General features: G+C 41.8%; 1 protein-coding gene across 4 annotated transcripts in view; it reads left to right on the plus strand.

The window, feature by feature from the left end:
- Positions 1–19806, plus strand: part of Nsd2 (nuclear receptor binding SET domain protein 2) — a 118985-nt gene that overhangs the window by 27720 nt on the left and 71459 nt on the right. For all 4 annotated transcript variants that reach the window (XM_045161469.1, XM_045161468.1, XM_045161470.1 and 1 more), the window contains 4 exons: positions 9956–10581; positions 12818–12980; positions 18609–18775; positions 19184–19666. In XM_045161469.1, the coding sequence (XP_045017404.1) occupies positions 9985–10581; positions 12818–12980; positions 18609–18775; positions 19184–19666 (1410 nt within the window). In that variant the 5' untranslated portion in view covers positions 9956–9984. The remainder of the gene's footprint in view (positions 1–9955; positions 10582–12817; positions 12981–18608; positions 18776–19183; positions 19667–19806) is intronic.

Raw genomic sequence — 19806 nt, forward strand, 5'->3', positions numbered from 1 at the left:
TTTTTTTTTTTAATTTTCCAAGGTAGGATCTTGCTCTAGCCCAGGCTGACCTGGACCTGAAATTCACTATGTAGTCTCAGGGTGGCCTGCAACTCAGCGATCCTACCTCTACCTCCTGAGTGCTGGGATTGAAGGTGTGCGTCACCACACAAAGAGAGACAATATGGGCATGCCAGGGCTTCCAGCTACTGCAAATGAACTCCAGATGCATGCGCCACCATGTACTTATGTGGCTTATGTGGGTACTGGGGAATCGAACCTGGGTCCTTAGGCTTCCCAGGCAAGCACCTTAACCACTAAGCCATTCCTCCAGCTCTGATGTGTGTGTTTTTTAAATAACTTATTTAAACAACAAGATGCTGGACTACATACAATTATTTTTTCTTGGTTTTTCAAAGTAGAGCCTCACTGTAGCCCAGGCAGATCTGGAATTCACTATGTAGTCTCAGTGTGACCTCGAACTCATGGCGATCCTCCTACCTCCACTCTCGATTGCTGGGATTAAAGGCATGCACCACCATGCCCAGCTGATTCTTATTTTTTGTTTTTTCAAGGTAGCGTCTCAATCTAGCCCAGGCTGACTTGGAACTCACTATGTAGTTTAAGGGTGGCATTGAACTCACAGCAGTCCTCCTACCTCTGCCTCCTGAGTGCTGGGATTAAAAGCATGCACACCATGTCTGTGTGCATATATGTATAGTAGATATATGTGTGGTTAATGCACATCTGTATACAGATGTTGGCATCTTGTGCACATGTAGAGGCCAAAGGATAATGTTGGATGTTCTTTCTATCATACCTCTTGTTTCCTTGAGATGGAGTCTCTTCACGATTTTAGAGCTTTGGCAGTTTTACAAGCAAAGCATTTCTTTGGTGTCTGCTCCCTGACAAGACTGGGATTACAAATGTGTATGGCCATACCCAGCCATTCATGTGGGGTTCTGGGCAGCAGTCTCAGGCCCCCTCTAGTCCTCATGCTTGTGCAGGAAGTGCTTTTAACCGGTAAACAGTCTTCCCAGTACCCCCCTTTCACATTTATATATAAACTTTGAGCTGGGAAGATTGCATTGTGGTAGAATACTTGCATGACATGCTTAAGGCCCTGGGTTTAATTCCTAACACTAAAAATAAATAAATAAATTCCAGGGAGCAGGAGAGATAGCTTAGTGGTTAAGGTACTTGCCTATGAAGCCTAAGGATGCAGGTTCGAGTCCCCCGTACCTATATAAGCCAGATGCACAAGATGGCATATGCCTCTGGAGTTTGTTTGCGGTGACTAAAGGCTCTGGTGCACCTATTCTCTTGCTCTCTTTTTATCATTATTATTATTATTTTATTTTTCAAGGTAGGGTCTAGCTCTAGCACAGGCTGACCCTGGAATTCAATGTATAGTCACAGGATGCCTTTGAACTCATGACAATCCTCCTACCTCTTCCTCCCAAGTGTTGGGATTAAAAGCATGCACCACTATGCCAGGTCTTCATTCATTCATTCTTTTTTTTTTTTTTTTTTTTTGGTTTTTCGAGGTAGGGGCTCACTCTGGCTCAGGCTGACCTGGAATTCACTATGGAGTCTCAGTGTGGCCTCAAACTCATGGAAATCCTTCTACCTCTGCCTTCTGAGTGCTGGGATTAAAAGGCGTGCACCACCACACCCGGTATTTTTTTTTTTTTCTTAAAGGATGTGCTATTGTTGGTGATTCTTTTTTTTTGTTTGTTTGTTTATTTTTATTTACTTATTTGAGTGCAACAGATAGAGAAGGAGGCAAGATAGAGAGAGAATGGGTGCACCAGGGCCTCCAGCCACTGCATATGAACTACAGACGTGTGCGCCCTCTTGTGCATCTGGCTGACATGGGTCCTGGGGAATTGAGCCTCAAACCCGGGTCCTCAGGCTTCACAGGCAAGTATTTAACTGCTAAGCAATCTCTCCAGCCCATCATTCATTCTTTCTCTCTCTTTCTGCCTTTCTCTTTCAAGTAAAATATTTAAAAATCCAAACAAATAATAATGTTGATAATAAAGTCTGCTTGTGTTTATAAAACTGACAGAATTCCCATAAAATTCCTACAAAATGTAAAAGCTAGGAAGTAAAGTTACTATTTTAGAAGCTGGAAAGATGCCTCAGTGGTTGAAGGTGCTTGCTTGCAAAGTTTGGCAGACTGGATCTGTTCTCCAGTATCCATGTAAATCCAGATGCACAAAGTGGCACATGAATCTGGAGTTTGTTTGCAGCAGTGTGCCCATTCTTTCTCTCTCCCAAATAAATAAATGTTTTTTTTTTTTTTTTCTTTTTTCTGAGGTAAAGTCTCACTCTGGCCTAGGCTGACCTGGAATTCACTATGGAGTCTCAGGGTGGCCTTGAACTCATGGCTATCCTCCTACCTCTGCCTCCGGAGTGCTGGTGCCCATTCTTTTTAAGCCAAACTCTCTTACTGATTCTGGAACTTGCTGCTTTTCTCAAGCCTGGGTGATTCCCTGGTGTATGCTCCTCATTGTGGGCTTCAGGTTGCAGGCATGCCCAGCTGTTTACACAAGACCTGGAGATCGGAAATCTGGTGGTTTCAGGCCCCTTCAGGCTTTCATACATGTGCAAGAAACACACACCTAACTGCTGAACCATTTTCCCAGTTCTTATATTGGTTTTAGAGCATGAGGAATAACCTGAACTGCACAAACATCTTCTAATGTTGACATATAATTCTGAAAATAGCTCTTTTCCTAAAATATCTTACTTGAAGTCACCTTCCTTCTTGCTTATCTGCCTAGTTTTTTATGCAAATAAAGTTAAACATTTTTTTTCTTTTGACCTCATAGTTTTATTTATTTACAAGGGGGGAGAAAGAGAGGGAAAAGGCATGAGAGGGCCTCTTTGCCACTGCTCTAGTTGCATGTGCCACTTTGTGCATCTGGCTTTACATGGGTACTGGGGAATCAAATCCAGGCTGTCTGGATTTACAAGCAAACACTTTTTTTTTTTTTGAGGTAGGGTCTCACTCTAACCCAGGCTGACCTGGAATTTACTATGTATTCTGAAAGTGGCTTTGAACTCACATCAGTCCTTCTACCTCTGCCTCCTAAGTGCTGAGATTAAAGGTATGTGCCACTACACCCTGCAAGCAAACACTTTTAACCATCTCTCTAGTCCTTGGCTTATAGCTTTGACAAATTATTTACATAAAACTTACATAAGGAGGGCTGGGAAGATTGCTCAGTGGTTAAAAGTACTTGCTTGCATGGCTTGGGTTCAACTCTAGCACTCACATAAAACTAGGTGCACAAAGTGGCATATGCGTCTGGAGTTTGTTTGCTATGACAGGAAGCTCTGTATACCAATTTATTCTCTCTCTCCCTCCTTGCAAATAAATAAAATATTTAAAAACTTACACAAGGAAAAGTACTGTAACAAGAAAATAAGAAAAAATAATAAACACAGAAAGAATATATTATGTTCTTGAATATAATTTACTGTCACCTTGTTAGCAGCAAACATTTCAGAGGACAGGTGTTTTGGTCCTTAAATTTTGGAGGTTATTCCTGCTTGTGGTGGTTTGAACTAGATGTCTTACATAAAATCTTATGTTCTAAATGCTGGGTCCCCACTTGGTGGCAATTTGGGAATTGGAACCTTCTGGAGGTGGTGTATTGTTGGGGGCAGACTTATGGGTGTTATAGCCATCTTCCTCTTGCTAGTGTTAGGCAATGTTGGCCAGGAAGTGATGCTTTAGCTTTTGCTCGTGTCATGTTTTCTTGCCATGGAATTTCCCCTCCAAGTCTGTAAGCCAAAATAAACAACTTTCCTCCCATCAGCTACTTTTTGTTAGGTGCTTTCTGCCAGCAGCAAGAGGTAACTGCAACACTGCTCTTCTAATTTTTAGTAGAGCAATCACTTACAAAGTGAATGATCAGTCTGATGAGCCTATTCTCCGTCGTTGAATGTGAAGCTTACACTGTTTGGCTCAATTGAAGAATCTTAGATGTAATGTATTAACTATGTATGATTATATCTGCAATTCCAGGTCTCTAGCATCTGTCAGAACTTGTATCACTTTCATCACTGGAGTTGGTGTCACTTTCTGGTATCATCTCTCTAGCCCAGGCTGACATGGAACTCACTCTTTAGTCCCAGGCTGGCCTCATATTCACATTGATCCTCCTACCTCTGCCTCCAGAGTGCAAACACCATGCCTGGTGGGTGTCATTTCTTGATTCAGATTCACTGGATCATTTATTTCCTGTGTCTAAGTCTAGAAGTATTCACTGCTTTCTTTTATTTTAGAATTCCTGTCAAATTCAATTATAGAATCAAATGATGTTTTGATGCATATCTTTTTTCTTTTTTTCAAGGCAATTTGAGAATTGGAGCCAATTTTTGAGGTAGAGTCTTACTTTATTCCAAGCTGACCTGGAACTCAGTATGTAGTCCTGGGTTCGCTTCAACTCAGCAGTCCTCCTAATTCTGCCTCCTGAGTTCTGGGATTAAAGGCATGTACCACTATCCTGGCTTTTAATAACTTTTCAAAAAATTTTTATTTATTTATTTATTTTAGGTAGGGTTTTTCACTCTAGCTCAGGCTGACCTGGCATTCACTATGTAGTCTCAGGGTGGCTTCGAACTCATGGCAATGGCAATTCTCCTAATTCTGCCTCCTATGTTGTGCTGTGATTAAAAGTGTGCACCACCATGCCTGGCTTTTTTTTTTTTTTTTTTTTTTTTTGAGGTAGGGTCTCAGTATTGCTCAGACTGACCTGGAACTCACTGTGTAGTCCCAGGCTGGCCTCGAACTCTCAGTGATCCTCCTACCTCTGTTCCTGAGTGTTGGGATTAAAGTATGTGCCACCACATCCAGCTAAAAATTTTTTTTTATTTATTTGCAAGGAGAGAGATAATATGAATATGAGAATGGGTATACTAGGGCCCTTGCAAACAAACTCTAGATTAATGTGTCATTTTGTGCATCTGGTTTTATGTGGGAACTGGGGACTTGAATCTGGGCTGTCAACCTTAGTAAGCAAGTGCCTTTAACAGTTGAGCCATCGCTTCAGCCCCTCTTCCCTATCTTTTTGACTGGTCATGATAGCTCTGAGTGATTATGAGATATCCCTGATTGTCTATGATGAGATATATCTAAGTAGTTATGATGAGATGCGTCTGATTGGTCATGATGAGATGTATCTCATTGTCATGATGATGAAATATATGCATGCTTATGATGAAATGTATATGAGTAGTCATGAAATCTAGCTGAGTGGTGATGTTATCTCCCTGAGCAACAATGGTGAAATCTTGAGTCCCTGCATAGCCATGATGAAATCTACTTTAGTGTTCATGAGATCTGAGTGGCCACAAGATCTGTGAGGGTATCTTTCTGCAGTGCCTCCTATGAGATTTCCTAGAGTTGTTATGAGGTCACCTGAGTGGTTAAGAGAGCTCTAAGGTTGACCATGAGATCTCTCTTGAGTGGTCTTGATTTTCTTCTCATTGATGTGCTGTCTGTCTCTCCTAACTGGCAGGTTTCCTTCTTGTCATGGTCAGGTCTTTTGTTTAAATGAACTGAGATTTTTTTTTTAAGAATTTAAAAAAATTATTTATTTATTTATTTGAGAGAGACAGACACAGAGAGAAAGACAGATAGAGGGAGAGAGAGAATGGGCGCGCCAGGGCTTCCAGCCTCTGCAAATGAACTCCAGACGCGTGCGCCCCCTTGTGCATCTGGCTAACATGGGTCCTGGGGAACCGAGCCTCGAACCGGGGTCCTTAGGCTTCACAGGCAAGCGCTTAACCGCTAAGCCATCTCTCCAGCCCAATTTTTCCCCCCCATGGTTTCTTTCCTCACTGTAGCTTCTAAATTCCCTTTCAAACCATGCCTAGGAGTACTTGATTGCCTCCTGTAACTTAAACTCTGTTGTCATGCTCTTCCTCACTGTTTTCTTCAGTTTTGGGAGCTTTTATGTTTCTCAGGACTATAATTTTATTTGCTCACTAAAGGTCTTCCATTTCACATTTGGCTATCTTTGTGTTGCTCTGTTCACTTTTTATCCCATAAAAACTGATTTGCATGAGTGTGTATGGTTGTGCTATGGCTACTTGCCACTGCATACAAACTCCAGACACTTATGTCACTTTTTGGGGTCTGACTTATGTGAGTGGCTGGAGAATTGATCCCTGGGCTAGCAGGTTTGGCTTGCAAGCACCTTTAACTATTGAGCTATCTTCCCAGTTCCCCCTTTTTAAAGAGTGATTTATCCCCAGTTAAAGATAGGTTGCCTCACAAAGAGCTGAGTGATTATGTCACTAATAGATTAGTGAATGGGGTATTTTCACAGAAGTAGTATTTTCCTCATCTCATATTCATTTGGTTTCAATCACAACATACCATTGTCCATTTAGTAAAAAATAAAGTAATATAATATATGCCTATACCAGGTACTTTATGTACAGTAAAGGAATGGGAAAGAGGAAAATGAAAGAATAGAGAAAACTGTCCTGTAGTTAGTAGTCAGGATGTGTGGTGAGACCAAATTGTGGCTTTGTAATTGAGAATATGCACACCCATACACACACGTGCAAATCATTTTATAAGGGATAGAAAGTTCTAGAGTAGTATGTTCACTATTTAGTGGGTACCTCTTGTCTTCTGCTGGACACATCAATTGTAGCTTCATCTTACACTTCCAGCTGTGCAGACATGTCTGTTTTGTTGATGGGCTGCTTGTCAAATGAGGCTTCCTTAGTTTACTAAGTGGTATGTGTAGCCTGCCCCACCACCCTCAAATTAATATGCTCCTTGTTCTCAGTCATGACACCTTCCTTGGCTTTGTCATTAACCATGGGAAGTGTCAGAGACTCACTTAGTTGCTTCTCCTCAAGGCTTATTACCAGTTTGCATCATAAAAGGAGCAAACAAGCAGCATCACTAGTGGCAGAAGAAGGCTTGGGTTGTTTAGAATCTGCTTCCTATGCCCTCTCCAATGCTTCTTGGGTTTTCTATGGCAATAACTAGCAACTTTGGATGCATAGCAAGTTTTCTCTGCCTTTCATTATTTACATCTTGGGCCTGATAATTCTTTGTTGTGAGGGGGCAACCTTGGCATTATGGGTTGGTTAGTAGCATTCACCTGTGCATTGTAGGTTGTTTAGTAGTAGTCTCTTTTTAAAAAATACTTATTTTAGCCAGGTGTGGTGCATGCCTTTAATCCCAGCACTCGGGAGGCAGAGGTTGGAGGATAGCTCTGCGTTTGAGGCCAGCCTGAGACTACATAGTGAATTCCAGGTCAGCCCGAGCTACAGCGTGACCCTATCTCAAAAACAAAACAAATCAAAAAACAAACAAAAAAATTATTTTCTAAGGGGTGAGGAGAGAGAAAACATGGTGTGTCACAATGAACTCTAGACTCATGTGCCATTTTTTACATCTGGGTTTATGTGGGTACTGGGTCATTGGGTTTTGCAATCAAGTGCTTTTAACCACTGAGAATCTCTCTAGCCCCTGTATTCTTTTTTAAAAAATTTAATTTAATTTACCTATTGGAGAGAGAGAGAGGAACAGATAGAGAAATAATGGGCATGCCAGGCCCTCCAGCCACTGCAAACAAACTCCAGACACATGTACCACTTTGTGTGGGTACTGAGGAATTGAACCCAGGGCATTAGGCTTTGTAGGCAAGCATCTTAGCTGCTGAGCCATCTCTCCAGCCCCCCCCCCTTTTTTTTTTTTTTTTTTTTGGATTTTCAAGGTAGGGTCTCACTCTAGCCCAGGCTGACCTGGAACTCACTATGGAGTCTCAAGGGTAGCCTCGAACTCACGACGATCTTCCTACCTCTGCCTTCTGAGTGCTGAGATTAAAGGTGTGTGCCACCATGTCTGGCCTCCAGCCCTATTTTTATTTATTTATTTGAGAGAAAGAGGCAGATAGAGAGAATGGACACATCAGGGCCTTCAGCTGCTGCAAATGAACTTGAGACACATGTGCCACCTCATGCCTCTGGCTTACATGGGTCCTGGGGAATTGAACCTGGGTTCTTAGGCTTGTAGGCAACCACCTTAACCATCTCTCCAGCCCTGTATTTATTTATTGGTTTTTTGAGGTAGGGTCTCACTCTAGTTCAGGCTGACCTGGGATTCACTATGTAGTCTCGGGGTGGATTCAAGCTCATGATGATCCTTCTGCCTCTACCTCTGCCTCTCAAGTACTGGGATTAAAGGCGGCCCCATCACACCCAGCTTATTTATTTATTTATTTTTTTAATTTTTGGATTTTTGAGGTAGGGTCTTACTCTAGCCCAGGCTGACCTGAAATTCACTCTGTAGTCTCAGGGTAGCCTTGAACTCACGGTGATCCTCCTACCTCTGCCTTCCAAGTGCTGGGATTAAAGGCATGTGCCACCATGCCTGGCTTACTTACTTTTTAATTTTGACTTATTTTCAAGGGGAGAGAGAGAAAGGGAGAATGGGAATGACTGGGCACGCCAGGGCCTCCAGCCACTGCAAATAAACTCCAGATACATGTGCTATTCTTCATCTGGCTTAATGTGGGTACTGGGGAATTGAACGTACTCTGGTTGTTGGCTTTGCAGGCAAGTTCCTCAACCACTAAGCCATCTCTCCATCCCCCTAGTAATACACGTGTGTGTGTGTGTGTGTGTGTGTGTATATATATACATATATATATATATATATTTATTTATTTATTTATTTTTCAAGGTAGGTTCTCCCTCTAGCCTTGGCTGACCTGGAATTCACTGTGTGGTCTCAGGGTGGCCACAAACTCTCGGCAATCTTCGTACCTCAGCCATCCAAGTGCTGGGATTAAAGGCATGTGCCATCACACCCAGCCCCCTCCAGTAGTATTTTTGACCTCTACTTTGGAGGTGGTCAGTAGTAGCCCCAATTTGATGACAGCAAACAACAAAAACAACAAAATGTTTCTAGGTAGAGCTAACTGTCCTTGAGCAAAATCAAAATCATGCCAAGTTGAGAGTCAATGCTGTACATGCATGGGCATCTCTGGCCCTTAGTTTTTTACTTTTATGCAGTGCTTGATGCTATTAGCCACTGCCTTCTGGGAGGGGTTTATTGGAGCCTGCTGTGGCCCAGTCTAGCTGGGCTGAGTGCCTGCCTGTTCCTTATTCCTACCTGACTAGGGACTGTACATCACAGTGAAGAGCCCAGTCATCACACTGCATACAGCCAGAGTTGTCTTCCTAAAACTGTCCCGTCTGCACTTTACCCTCACAGCCAGTGTGATAGATTATCTGTTTTCTCCAGTGTTGGACTAGTTATTTTTCAGGTGATACATAAAATGTAACATTACTGCAGCATTCCTTGTCTTCAGTGCTTAATTTGGGCCTGGAAAAGAAGGGGCAGGGAAAGAGTAGGATACCGGATTAAGCACAAACCAGAGCTGACTGGGAGTGTTGGCACTCTGTTACTTGTAGCTTTTATTCCTCTTGTCCCCTTCTTGTTTTATTACTTTGGAGCTAATGCTGGGTGATGGAAGTTTTGACTATTAAACTTTGCTGACCAAGTGACTGGCCACACTTCCGAGTTCTTAGTTGGAATAGGTGAGACTGGGACTACAAGCTCTATTTCTTTTAGTGTTAGTTATGTCTTCAGCTCTATATTGTTGTCGTTATGCTTAGACTTGGCCTTGTGTTAGCTGCTTGTTCATATTGATTTATTGTCCCAAAAATCAAACAAGCCAGTATGGTGATGCACACTTTTAATCCCAGCACTCTGTAAGCAGAGGTAGATAGGAGGATCACCATGAGTTTAAGGCCAGATTGGGACTACAGAGTAAGTTCTAAGTCAGCCTGGGCTAGAGTGAGTCCCTGCTTCAAAAAACTAAAAGAAAACCAGACAAAAACATCCCAACAGAGCTGTAGAGATAATTGGCATATTTATCATAGATTTAAAATGTAATGTATTGCTTTTCTCCTTTTTTTTATGCTATAGTGTTCTAAGAGCCAAAGCATCTAGGCTGGATGGAATTTAGCATCAGAAAAAGTCCTCTTTCTGTTCAGAAAGTTGTAAAGTGCATAAAGATGAAGCAGGCACCAGAAATCCTTGGCAGTGCAAATGGAAAGACTCAGAACTGTGAAGTGAATCACGAATGTTCTGTATTCCTCAGCAAAGCTCAACTTTCTAACAGCCTGCAGGAGGGGGTCATGCAGAAGTTTAACGGCCATGATGCACTTCCCTTTATTCCAGCTGAGAAGTTGAAAGATCTTACTTCCCGTGTGTTTAATGGTGAACCTGGTGCTCATGATACCAAGTTGTGTTTTGAGTCCCAGGAAGCGAAAGGAATTGGGACACCACCCAATACTACCCCTGTCAAAAATGGCTCTCCGGAAATTAAGCTGAAAATCACCAAAACGTACATGAATGGGAAGCCTCTCTTTGAATCTTCCATTTGTGGTGACAGTGCTGTTGATGTGTCTCAGTCAGAAGAAAATGGACAAAAATCGGATAATAAGGCTAGGAGAAACAGGAAGAGGAGCATAAAATATGACTCCTTACTGGAGCAGGGCCTTGTGGAAGCAGCTCTAGTGTCCAAGATCTCAAGTCCTGCAGATAAAAAGGTATTTGTGAGGGATTTTACTGGGTCATGTGACAGTGAATGGTGAGCATGGGACCCATGTTGGGCACTTAGAGGTGTGTGATGGCAGGTGAAGGGGTTGGGGACAGACCTAATTCTGATAGCTATTTTCTTGTCCTGGTCTCATGCAGGGCCTGTTGATTGAGCCTTAAGTACTGTTCAGGCTTTGGGTTCCAAGATAACCAGGCATTGCCTAATTTAGATATATAACCAGTAGCTGTGCTATTTGAGAGGCCAAAAGAAGTTATATTTTCAGGGTTAAAATGGCTAAAAAGCAGAACCAGTTTATGAACCCAGGTCATCCAGCTTCCACATCCTACCTTCAGGTCTGTTGTTTGCATGGATTCTGTCTCCCAGGTGTTCTTAGGCTGACTGATTAGTGGAGACACATAGGACCTATTGTGAGACTTAAGTATGTGCCTACAATGGATAGAGAGCAGAGATGTGCCATGTAGACATGCTATTGTCGTCCTTCCTGCATATGCTGCTATCCACTTTGTAGTCTCTTCAACCAGGTGGTCCAGCAGAATGCTACCTCCTTGAGATTGGGCTGTGTCTCACACCTTCCTGTTATTGCTTCCTGGTGCAGAGCCCAACACTTTGCACACAAGTAAGCATGTGTTCATTCATCAAAGGCTGAAGAAGGAAGGCCCTGACTTTAAGTGGAAGAATAGATGGTTCTGTACTGCCAGGTGGTTTGTGTCATCATGTCTTAAAGTGACATGCAGGATGGTCCTACCACTTCAATGAGTATATACCATGTAATACTGCTTGGAGATCTTGGCCTTGGCAGAAAGAAATAGGGGCACTAGGAAGGTCTGTGTTCATCTGCACTTGTGACGTAGAAGACACTGAATACTGGTTTGCCTTCAGTTGCTCTTGGTCCACTGGAAGAGTTGAGACAGGTAACGGCTAGAATTCATGTGAGTTGCTGGCATCACCAAGGGTTGGATTTAGTTTAAAATGGTGTTAGCCGGGCGTGGTACCACACGCCTTTAGTCCCAGCACTTAGGAGGCAGAGGTAGGAGGATCAACATGAGTTCAAGGCCAGCCTGAGCCTACAGAATGAGTTCTAAGTCAGCCTAAGCTAGAGTAAGACCCTACCTTAAAAAAAAAAAAAAAGATTGTAGTTGTGAAATTTTGTTCAGTATTACCACAGATAAGGAATAGTTGAACTTTCCTTGAAGTTTCATTTCAACCATGAAATTTCATTAAAGCATGAAGTACTTTGAGAGCTTAAAAACAGTGTTTATTGATTTCTCAGAAGCTGTTCCACTCTTGCTAATGTAATTTCATAGGTGAATGTTTTAAAAGACCAAGATAGCAAACGGGGCTGATTTGAAAGATTTTTTTTTTTAAAGTCCCTATGGTTGTAGATTAAGTGAACCTTACGCTTTCACAGGTAAAAGAGCTGTGCAAGTTGTCAGAGACCTAACCCATCTCCATGGCTGTTACTTGGTTTGGTTAAAACTTAGGGAAATTACCTGAATTTTGACTCTCCACCTCTAGAGTGGGGTAAACCTGTCATGCTGTGCTGTCATCTGAGTGCTAACATCTCTTGAAAGTATATACTGTTTTAGTCTCTATCAGCCCCCACTGCAGTACTTACAAATCTGTAACAGCCAGCAAAATTTCAGGGTCATTATTCAACTAGAGAATAGAGTGGATTAGGGAGGATTTACCCTGGGGGAAGATGGTCAGTCTGCCTGCCTATGTTTGAGAAATGAAGAAATTGAAGTTCAGGGAACTCTGAGCACTCAGAGCACAAGTGGTGGAACTAGAGCCCCTGCCTCAGGAAAAGGGTCTCTTATGTTGAGTGAGGATCCTTCTCTTCAGGACTATAATCAGACACATAACTAGGGGCAAATCAGTATGGACCTGGGTTTCTGTGAATAAAGCACCACTAAAGACTATCCACCAGGCCAAGAAAATAAATATAGAAAGATCTTGGTAATGTTGAGCACTGTGCTGACACCTTAGGTGAGCAGGAGACAACAATTATGATGAAATCACATGGGTGGAATACAAAATTCATATAGTCCTTTTGGTGTTTATGTGTTGCTGGAGAGCAAATTCAGGGCCTTACCCATGTAGGCAAGTATTCTACCAGTGAGCTACACCGTTAGCTTGATTAATGACTGATCTCCTACAGATAGATGACTGGATTTAAGGATAAATTTTAGATGTGTTCATATTTGTCTTTTGTTGTTTACTTTCAGATTCCAGTTAAAAAGGAGTCCTGTACAAACACTGGCAAGGACAGAGACCACTCATTGAAATACAACGTGGGTGATTTGGTGTGGTCCAAAGTATCAGGTTACCCATGGTGGCCTTGTATGGTTTCTGCTGATCCACTCCTTCACAACCATACCAAACTTAAAGGTACTGCATTTTTGGCTGTTTTTCCATCTTTTTATTGTACACCAGACCCCTTTCATTTGCAGGCTTCTTTCTCATGCTTCCATAAGTGGCCCCATTAACCACTTTTGTAGCTTTGCCTAAGGTAGGTGACAAGTTCAGACATGACATAGCTATTTCCTAAGTCTACATGTCATCTAGTTGATGGTGAAAATGAAGTAGTCTGTCTATGCCATATATTATTTGTAAGTTTTATAACAAAAAAGTACTATTTAGATACATAGGGATTCTTATTTCAGTTTAAGTTATTAAAAAAATCTTCATTTATTTCATTCAGCTTGGGAAGGGGGAAAGCAGCTAGAAATGATAATCTTTGTCTTATCAAATGAGTAAGTAGATAGCTGGGTAAGCACTTGGGAGACAGAGGTAGGAGGATTGCTGTGAGTTTGAAGCCATTCAGACTACCTAGTGAATTTTAAGAGAATGTATTCTGTGCTATTATGGGTTTTTTGGGGGGATTTTTTTGGTATTATGGCTCAGTTAAAATATCTTGGACTATGGGGATATTTGAACATCATTGGGATTGATAAAACTATGCGGACTTAAAAAATTGTTTGTTTATTTTTATTTATTTATTTGAGAATGACAGAGAGAAAGAGGCAGATAGAGAGAGAATGGGTTTGTCAGGGCCTCCAGCCACTACAAATGAACTCCAGATGCATGTGCCCCCTTGTGCATCTGGCTTACTTGGGTCCTGGGGAAATCAAGCTTTGAACTGGGCTTCACAGGCAAGCACTTAATCGCTAAACCATCTCTCCAGCCCTATGGGGACTTTTAAGTTGGACTGGATGCATTACATTTTACATCATGTATGGATGTCAGTTTATGGGGCCCTGGGGCAGAATGTGGTGGTTTTTGATTCAGGTGTCCCCCATAAATTTAGGTGTTCTGAATGCTGGGTTCCCAGTTGATGGAGATTTGGGAATTAATACCTCTTGGAGGGAGTGCATTGTTGGAGGCAAACTTATGGGTCCCCTTGCCAGTGTTTGGCATACTTTCCTATTGCTATAGTCTACCTTATGTTGGCCAGGGGGTAATGCCCACCCTCTGCTCATGCCATCGCTTTCCCTGCTATCATGGAGCTTCCCCCTTGGCCTGTAAGCCAAAATAAACCTCTTTTTTCCCACAAGCTGCTCTTGGTTGGGTGATTTCTACCAGCACTGCGAACCTCACTGCAACAGAGGATCAAGAGTCAATGTGGTCTGATGAGCTGTGATAGGGAGGAAAAAAACCATAGCATACAGATGAGCTCCAGGACCATTTAGAGGGGACCAGGCCCTCTTAGAGAGGTATAGGTAAGGTGTATGTGTCAGTGACAGGTATTTTCACACAGACTGTGTATGATTCATGGATGTCAGACTGGTATAGAAAAAAAGGATCAGTAAGCAGAGGTACTGGGACAACTGGTCAATTACATAATAAAATAGAGCATCAAGGTGCTTATTTTGATCTCACTTTTTGATTTGGATGAAAATAAAATTTTATATAGATTAAAGACACCCATAAAAAGAGAAAATTAGAAAGAACTTCAAAAATTTTTTAACCTTATTAACAGCTTTCCTTAAGTATAGACAATAAACCATGATAATTCCTATCCACCATCCTCCTCTTCCCCTCAAATCCACCCTCCGTTGATTCTTTTTTTTTTTTGAGGAAGGGTCTCACTCTAGTCCAGGCTGACCTAAAGACAGAAAGAGAGAGAATGGGCGCTCCAGGGATTCCAGCCACTGCAGACGAACTCCAGACACATGTGCCACCACGTGCATCTGGCTTACGTGGGACCGGAGAATCAAACCTGGGTCCTTAGGCTTTGTAGGCATGTACCTTTAGCCACTGAGCCATCTCTCCAGCCCCATTGATTCTTTTCTTCTTCCAATTAGTCTCTTTTATTTTGATGTCATTTGCCCCCTCCTTTTATCAATGTCTCGTGTAGGTGGTGTCAGGCACTGTGAGGTCATGAATATCAAGGCCATTTTGTATCTGGAAGACAGCATTTTAAGCAGTCCTACCTTTCCTTTGGTGCTTATGTTCTTCTTTCTCTCCTTTATTTTACAAAATGAAATAAAAATATAGGAACAAAATATGGGTGTTTTGGTTTGCAAAGTTACAGTCAATTTCTTACGCAACAGAGCATACCATGTAAGCTTACAAAAACCTCTTAAGAATTGTCTTAATTTGCACACCCATGGTTTATGATGGGCTGAAATGAAATCGGCTTACATAAGATGTGCATCATTTATTGATTGTGGCAAATACCCATGTTCATAGAGTCTTAAGTGCCAAGTATTTATGTAAAGTTCCAAATTAACGAAAAGAATATTGCAGTGCCCTTAGCCAACAACATGGTGCTTACATTCTTTTTGCCACCTCTTCCACAATGGACTCTTGAAGGGTGTGATAGAGGTCTTACTTAGTGCTGAACACTCCACTGTCAATTCTTCTCAGCACTTTGGTGAGTTTGAATCACCCTAGTTTCTCTGACCAAAGATGAGAGTAGCATTAATATATGGGCATAAACATAAGTGCGTAGAGGGAAGTTTGGTGGGCATAATATCCATTTAGCTAGATAACAGCCTTCATTATTCCTTTAGGGCTTATGACCTTCCCGGCCAAAGGCTTTTTTTTTTTTTTTTTTTTTTTTTTTTTTGAGGTAGGGTCTCACTGTAGCTCAGGCTGACCTGGAATTCACTCTGTAGTCTCAGGGTGACTTCGAACTCACAGTAATCCTCCTACCTCTGCCCCCAAGTGCTGGGATTAAAGGTGTGCTCTACCTCACCCAGCTTTAAAAGTATGTTTTTTTAATGGGGGGGGGCGTGTGTGTGTGTGTGTGTATAGAGAAAGGGATAGAGGGAGGGAGAGAAGGAGGGAGGCCCTCTGGGCCTCTATCCCCTGCAGATGAACTCCAGACACATGTACCACCTTGTGCATCTGGTTTTACATGGGTCCTCACTCCTGTCAGAATGGCTATCATCAAGAAAACAAATGAACAGGATCAGAAAGCCAAACGTCACATGTTCTCTCTCATATGTGGATCCTAGCTACAAATGACTGGACTTCTATGTGAGTAGGAAGAAAACTCACTAGCAGAGGCCAGTAAGCTAGAAAGCATCTTCCTGATGGTTGAGGAGGTAGAACATGTTTTTAGATGTTTTTTGGCCATCTGTATTTGTTCTTTTTTTTTTAAATTTTTTGTTTATTTATTTGAGAGCAACAGACAGAGAAAGAGAGAGAGAGAATGGGCGCGCCAGGGCCTCCAGCCACTGCAAACGAACTCCAGATGTGTGCGCCCCCTTGCATCTGGCTAACGTGGGTCCTGGAGAATCAAGCCTCAAACCGGGGTCCTTAGGCTTCACAGGCAAGCGCTTAACCGCTAAGCCATCTCTCCAGCCCTGTATTTGTTCTTTTGAGAACTCTCAAAAATCTTATACTCAGGTCAGGTGTGATGGCTCATGCCTGGAATCCTAACACTCAAGAGGCCAAGGTAGAAAGATTATAAATTGAGGCCCATGTAAGCCATGTAGTGTGGTTCAGTTTCAAATACACAGAAAACAACAACAAAAAAAACCCAATTAGGGCTGGAGAGATGGCTTAACGGTTAAGCGCTTGCCTCTGAAGCCTAAGAACCCTGGTTCGAGGTTTGATTCCCCAGGACCCACGTTAGCCAGATGTACAAGGGGGCGCATGCGTCTAGAGTTCGTCTGCAGTGGCTGGAAGCCCTGGCGCGCCCATTCTCTCTCTCTCTGTCTATCTCTCTCTCTCTGCCTCTCTCTCTGTGTCTGTCGCTCTCAAATAAATAAATAAAAATTAAGAAATTTAAAAAAAAACAATTATTTTACAAACTTGGGCCCAAACTGTCATAAATTTCTTGTCAACTGGTATTTCAGGAATGTGTTTTTTTATGTCATTAACTATTTCTAAACATCATCCAAGTTCTATTTTATTATATGTAGAATAAAATATTTACTTCATTATTAAAGTGCCCTGACATGATGTCTATTTTAATTTTCATTATTAATAAAAATTCAAAGTATTAAACAAATGGCAGAAGTCACAAACTGTTTGACATGCTATTGAGCCTTAGGCATTTTCAAGTTAGAATTACATTTGGATTTTTTTTTTCTTGGTTTTTTGAGGTAGGGTCTCATTCGAGCCCCAGGCTAACTTGGAATTCACTATGTAGTCTCAGGGTGGCCTCGAACTTACAGCAATCCTCCTACCTCTGCCTCCCAAGTACTGGGATTAAAGATGTACACCACCATGCCTGGTGGGGGATTTTTTATATTTATTTATTTACTTCGGTTTTTCAAGGTAGGGTCTCAGTCTAGCCCAGACTGACCTGGAATTCACTACGTATCTCAGGCTGGCCTGGAAGTCTCAACGATCCTCCTACCTCTGCCTCCCAAGTGCTGGGATTAAAGGCGTGTGCCACCTTGCTTGGCTTGACATTTTATTTTATTCTTTAAAATATTTTTATTTATTTTTATGTGTGTTGTGCATGTGCACACACCTGGGCTTTTAGAAAATATTTGTGTGTGTGTGTGTGTGTGTGTGTGTGTATACCATAGTCTCTTGCTGCTACAGACATGCATGCTAGGTGCTTCTGCCACTTTTTTGTATCTGGCTTTAATGTAGGTGCTAGGGAATTGAACCCAGGCAGACAAGGTTTGTAAGCAAACACCTTTAACTGTTGAGCCATCTCCCCAGCCCACCTTGCTAGGACTTCTTGACATAAACTGATGGTAGATGTATTGTCACTTTTTGTGGTCTGGCTTTATGTGTGTACTGAGGAATGGAACCTAGGTTGGCAGGCTTTACAAGCAAGTACCTTTAATCACTGGGTCATCTCTCCCTGCCTTTAAAATTTTTTTTGGTAAGGCATGGTGGTGCACGCATTTAATCCCAGCACTTGGGAGTCAGAGGTAGGAGGATCACCATGAGTTTGAGCCCACCTTGAGACTACACAGTGAATTCCAGGTCAGCCTGGACTAGACCCTACCTCTAAAACCAAAAAAAAAAAAAAAAAAAGTTTTTGCACGAATGTGTGAGTGTGTGTGTATATATACGTGTGTGTGTGTGTGTACAAGCGACATGCATGTGTGTATGCAGGGCAAAGGTTGGTATTAGGTGTCTCTCCTTATTGCTCTTTATCTTATTTATTGAGGTAAGGTCTTTTACTGAGCCCACAGAGCTCAACCACTTGGTTAGTCTGGCTAGGCACTTTGCCCTGGGGCTCTGCTGGTCTCTGCTTTTTGAGTGCTGAGATTACATGGGCACTTCACCGCACCTGACATTTATATGGGTCCTTGGGCGCCCATGCTTGTGTAGCTTCTGTCCTTTCTTATCCTGTCTGACATCCCCTTAAGAAGAATGTGCTTAATTACTTCTTTCCCATTATGTGTTGCACCTTCTTTGTCTCTGGTCAATGAATTTAATCTTGGGCATGGAGTATTTTGGGAATAAAAGGTAGGATTCATTTTTAGGTTAATAAGCTCATACAGAATTTAGTAAAATAACTTTAAAGCAGCAGTAGATTTGCCTAATTTCATCCCAAATTCTAATGCTCGTGTTCTAACATTTTATTTTAAAAATTAGGTCAGAAAAAGAGTGCACGCCAGTATCACGTACAGTTCTTTGGTGATGCCCCAGAAAGAGCTTGGATATTTGAGAAGAGCCTTGTTGCTTTTGAAGGAGAAGGACAGTTTGAAAAATTATGCCAGGAAAGTGCTAAGCAGGCACCCACGAAAGCTGAGAAAATTAAGGTGATAGATGTTCCTTCAGTATATTTTTAGACCAAACTTTTAATTTTTATCACTTGAGTTATTTTGTTTTGAACTTATAGTTCTTAAAATGGCTTTTTAGGCTTGTCAATTACTTTTATCCAAGTATTCTATAAAATACTGCAAATGTCTTTAGAGGCATCTTTTTTATTTACAGAAATGATTTTTTAAAATTTTCTTGTATATATAATATACATATTAGTTGAAGCTATTGGAGTTCTAGTTTAAAGAAATAATAGTTCACTAACTCAGTGGCATAATTCATGTCTGAAATCTAAGATGATTTTGGATATGTAAATCTATCTGACATTGAAAAAGTGTCCTTTAAGTGAATTACCTATTCATTATGAAACAAAGTTAATAATGCTTTATTATTATTATTATTTTCAGCTGTTGAAACCTATTTCAGGGAGATTGAGAACCCAATGGGAAATGGGCATTGTCCAAGCAGAGGAAGCTGCAAGCATGTCAATAGAAGAGCGGAAAGCCAAATTCACTTTTCTCTATGTGGGGGACCAGCTGCATCTCAACCCTCAAGTGGCTAAGGAGGCTGGCATTGCTGTGGAGCCTTTGGGAGAAATAACAGACTCTTCAGGGGCCAGTGAAGAAGCTTTTGCAAACTCCAGCTCCATGAAAGAAGAGGGTGTTCCCATGAAGAGAAGGCGAAGAGCTAAACGGTCTAGTTCTGCTGAGAACCAAGAAAGTGACCCTGGCACAGAAAAGAGTACTCCTCAAAAGATGGCAGAGGCTAATCCCAAGAGAGGAATAGGATCTCCTCCTGGGAGGAAAAAGGCCACCACTTCTACTCCACGGAGCAAGAGAGGAGATGCAGCATCCCAGTTTTTTGTCTTTTGTCAGAAGCACAGGGATGAGGTCAGTATTATGATGGGTCCTGACTTGTTTCATGTTCCAGAATTTATCAATTTGAGGAATATCTCTTAAAAATTTTTTTTGTTTGTTTTTTTGTTTTTGGGAGTAGGCTTTCACTGTAGCCCAGGCTGACCTGTAATTCA

The sequence above is a fragment of the Jaculus jaculus genome, chromosome 11 (genome assembly GCF_020740685.1).
Source record: "Jaculus jaculus isolate mJacJac1 chromosome 11, mJacJac1.mat.Y.cur, whole genome shotgun sequence".
NCBI lineage: Eukaryota > Metazoa > Chordata > Mammalia > Rodentia > Dipodidae > Jaculus > Jaculus jaculus.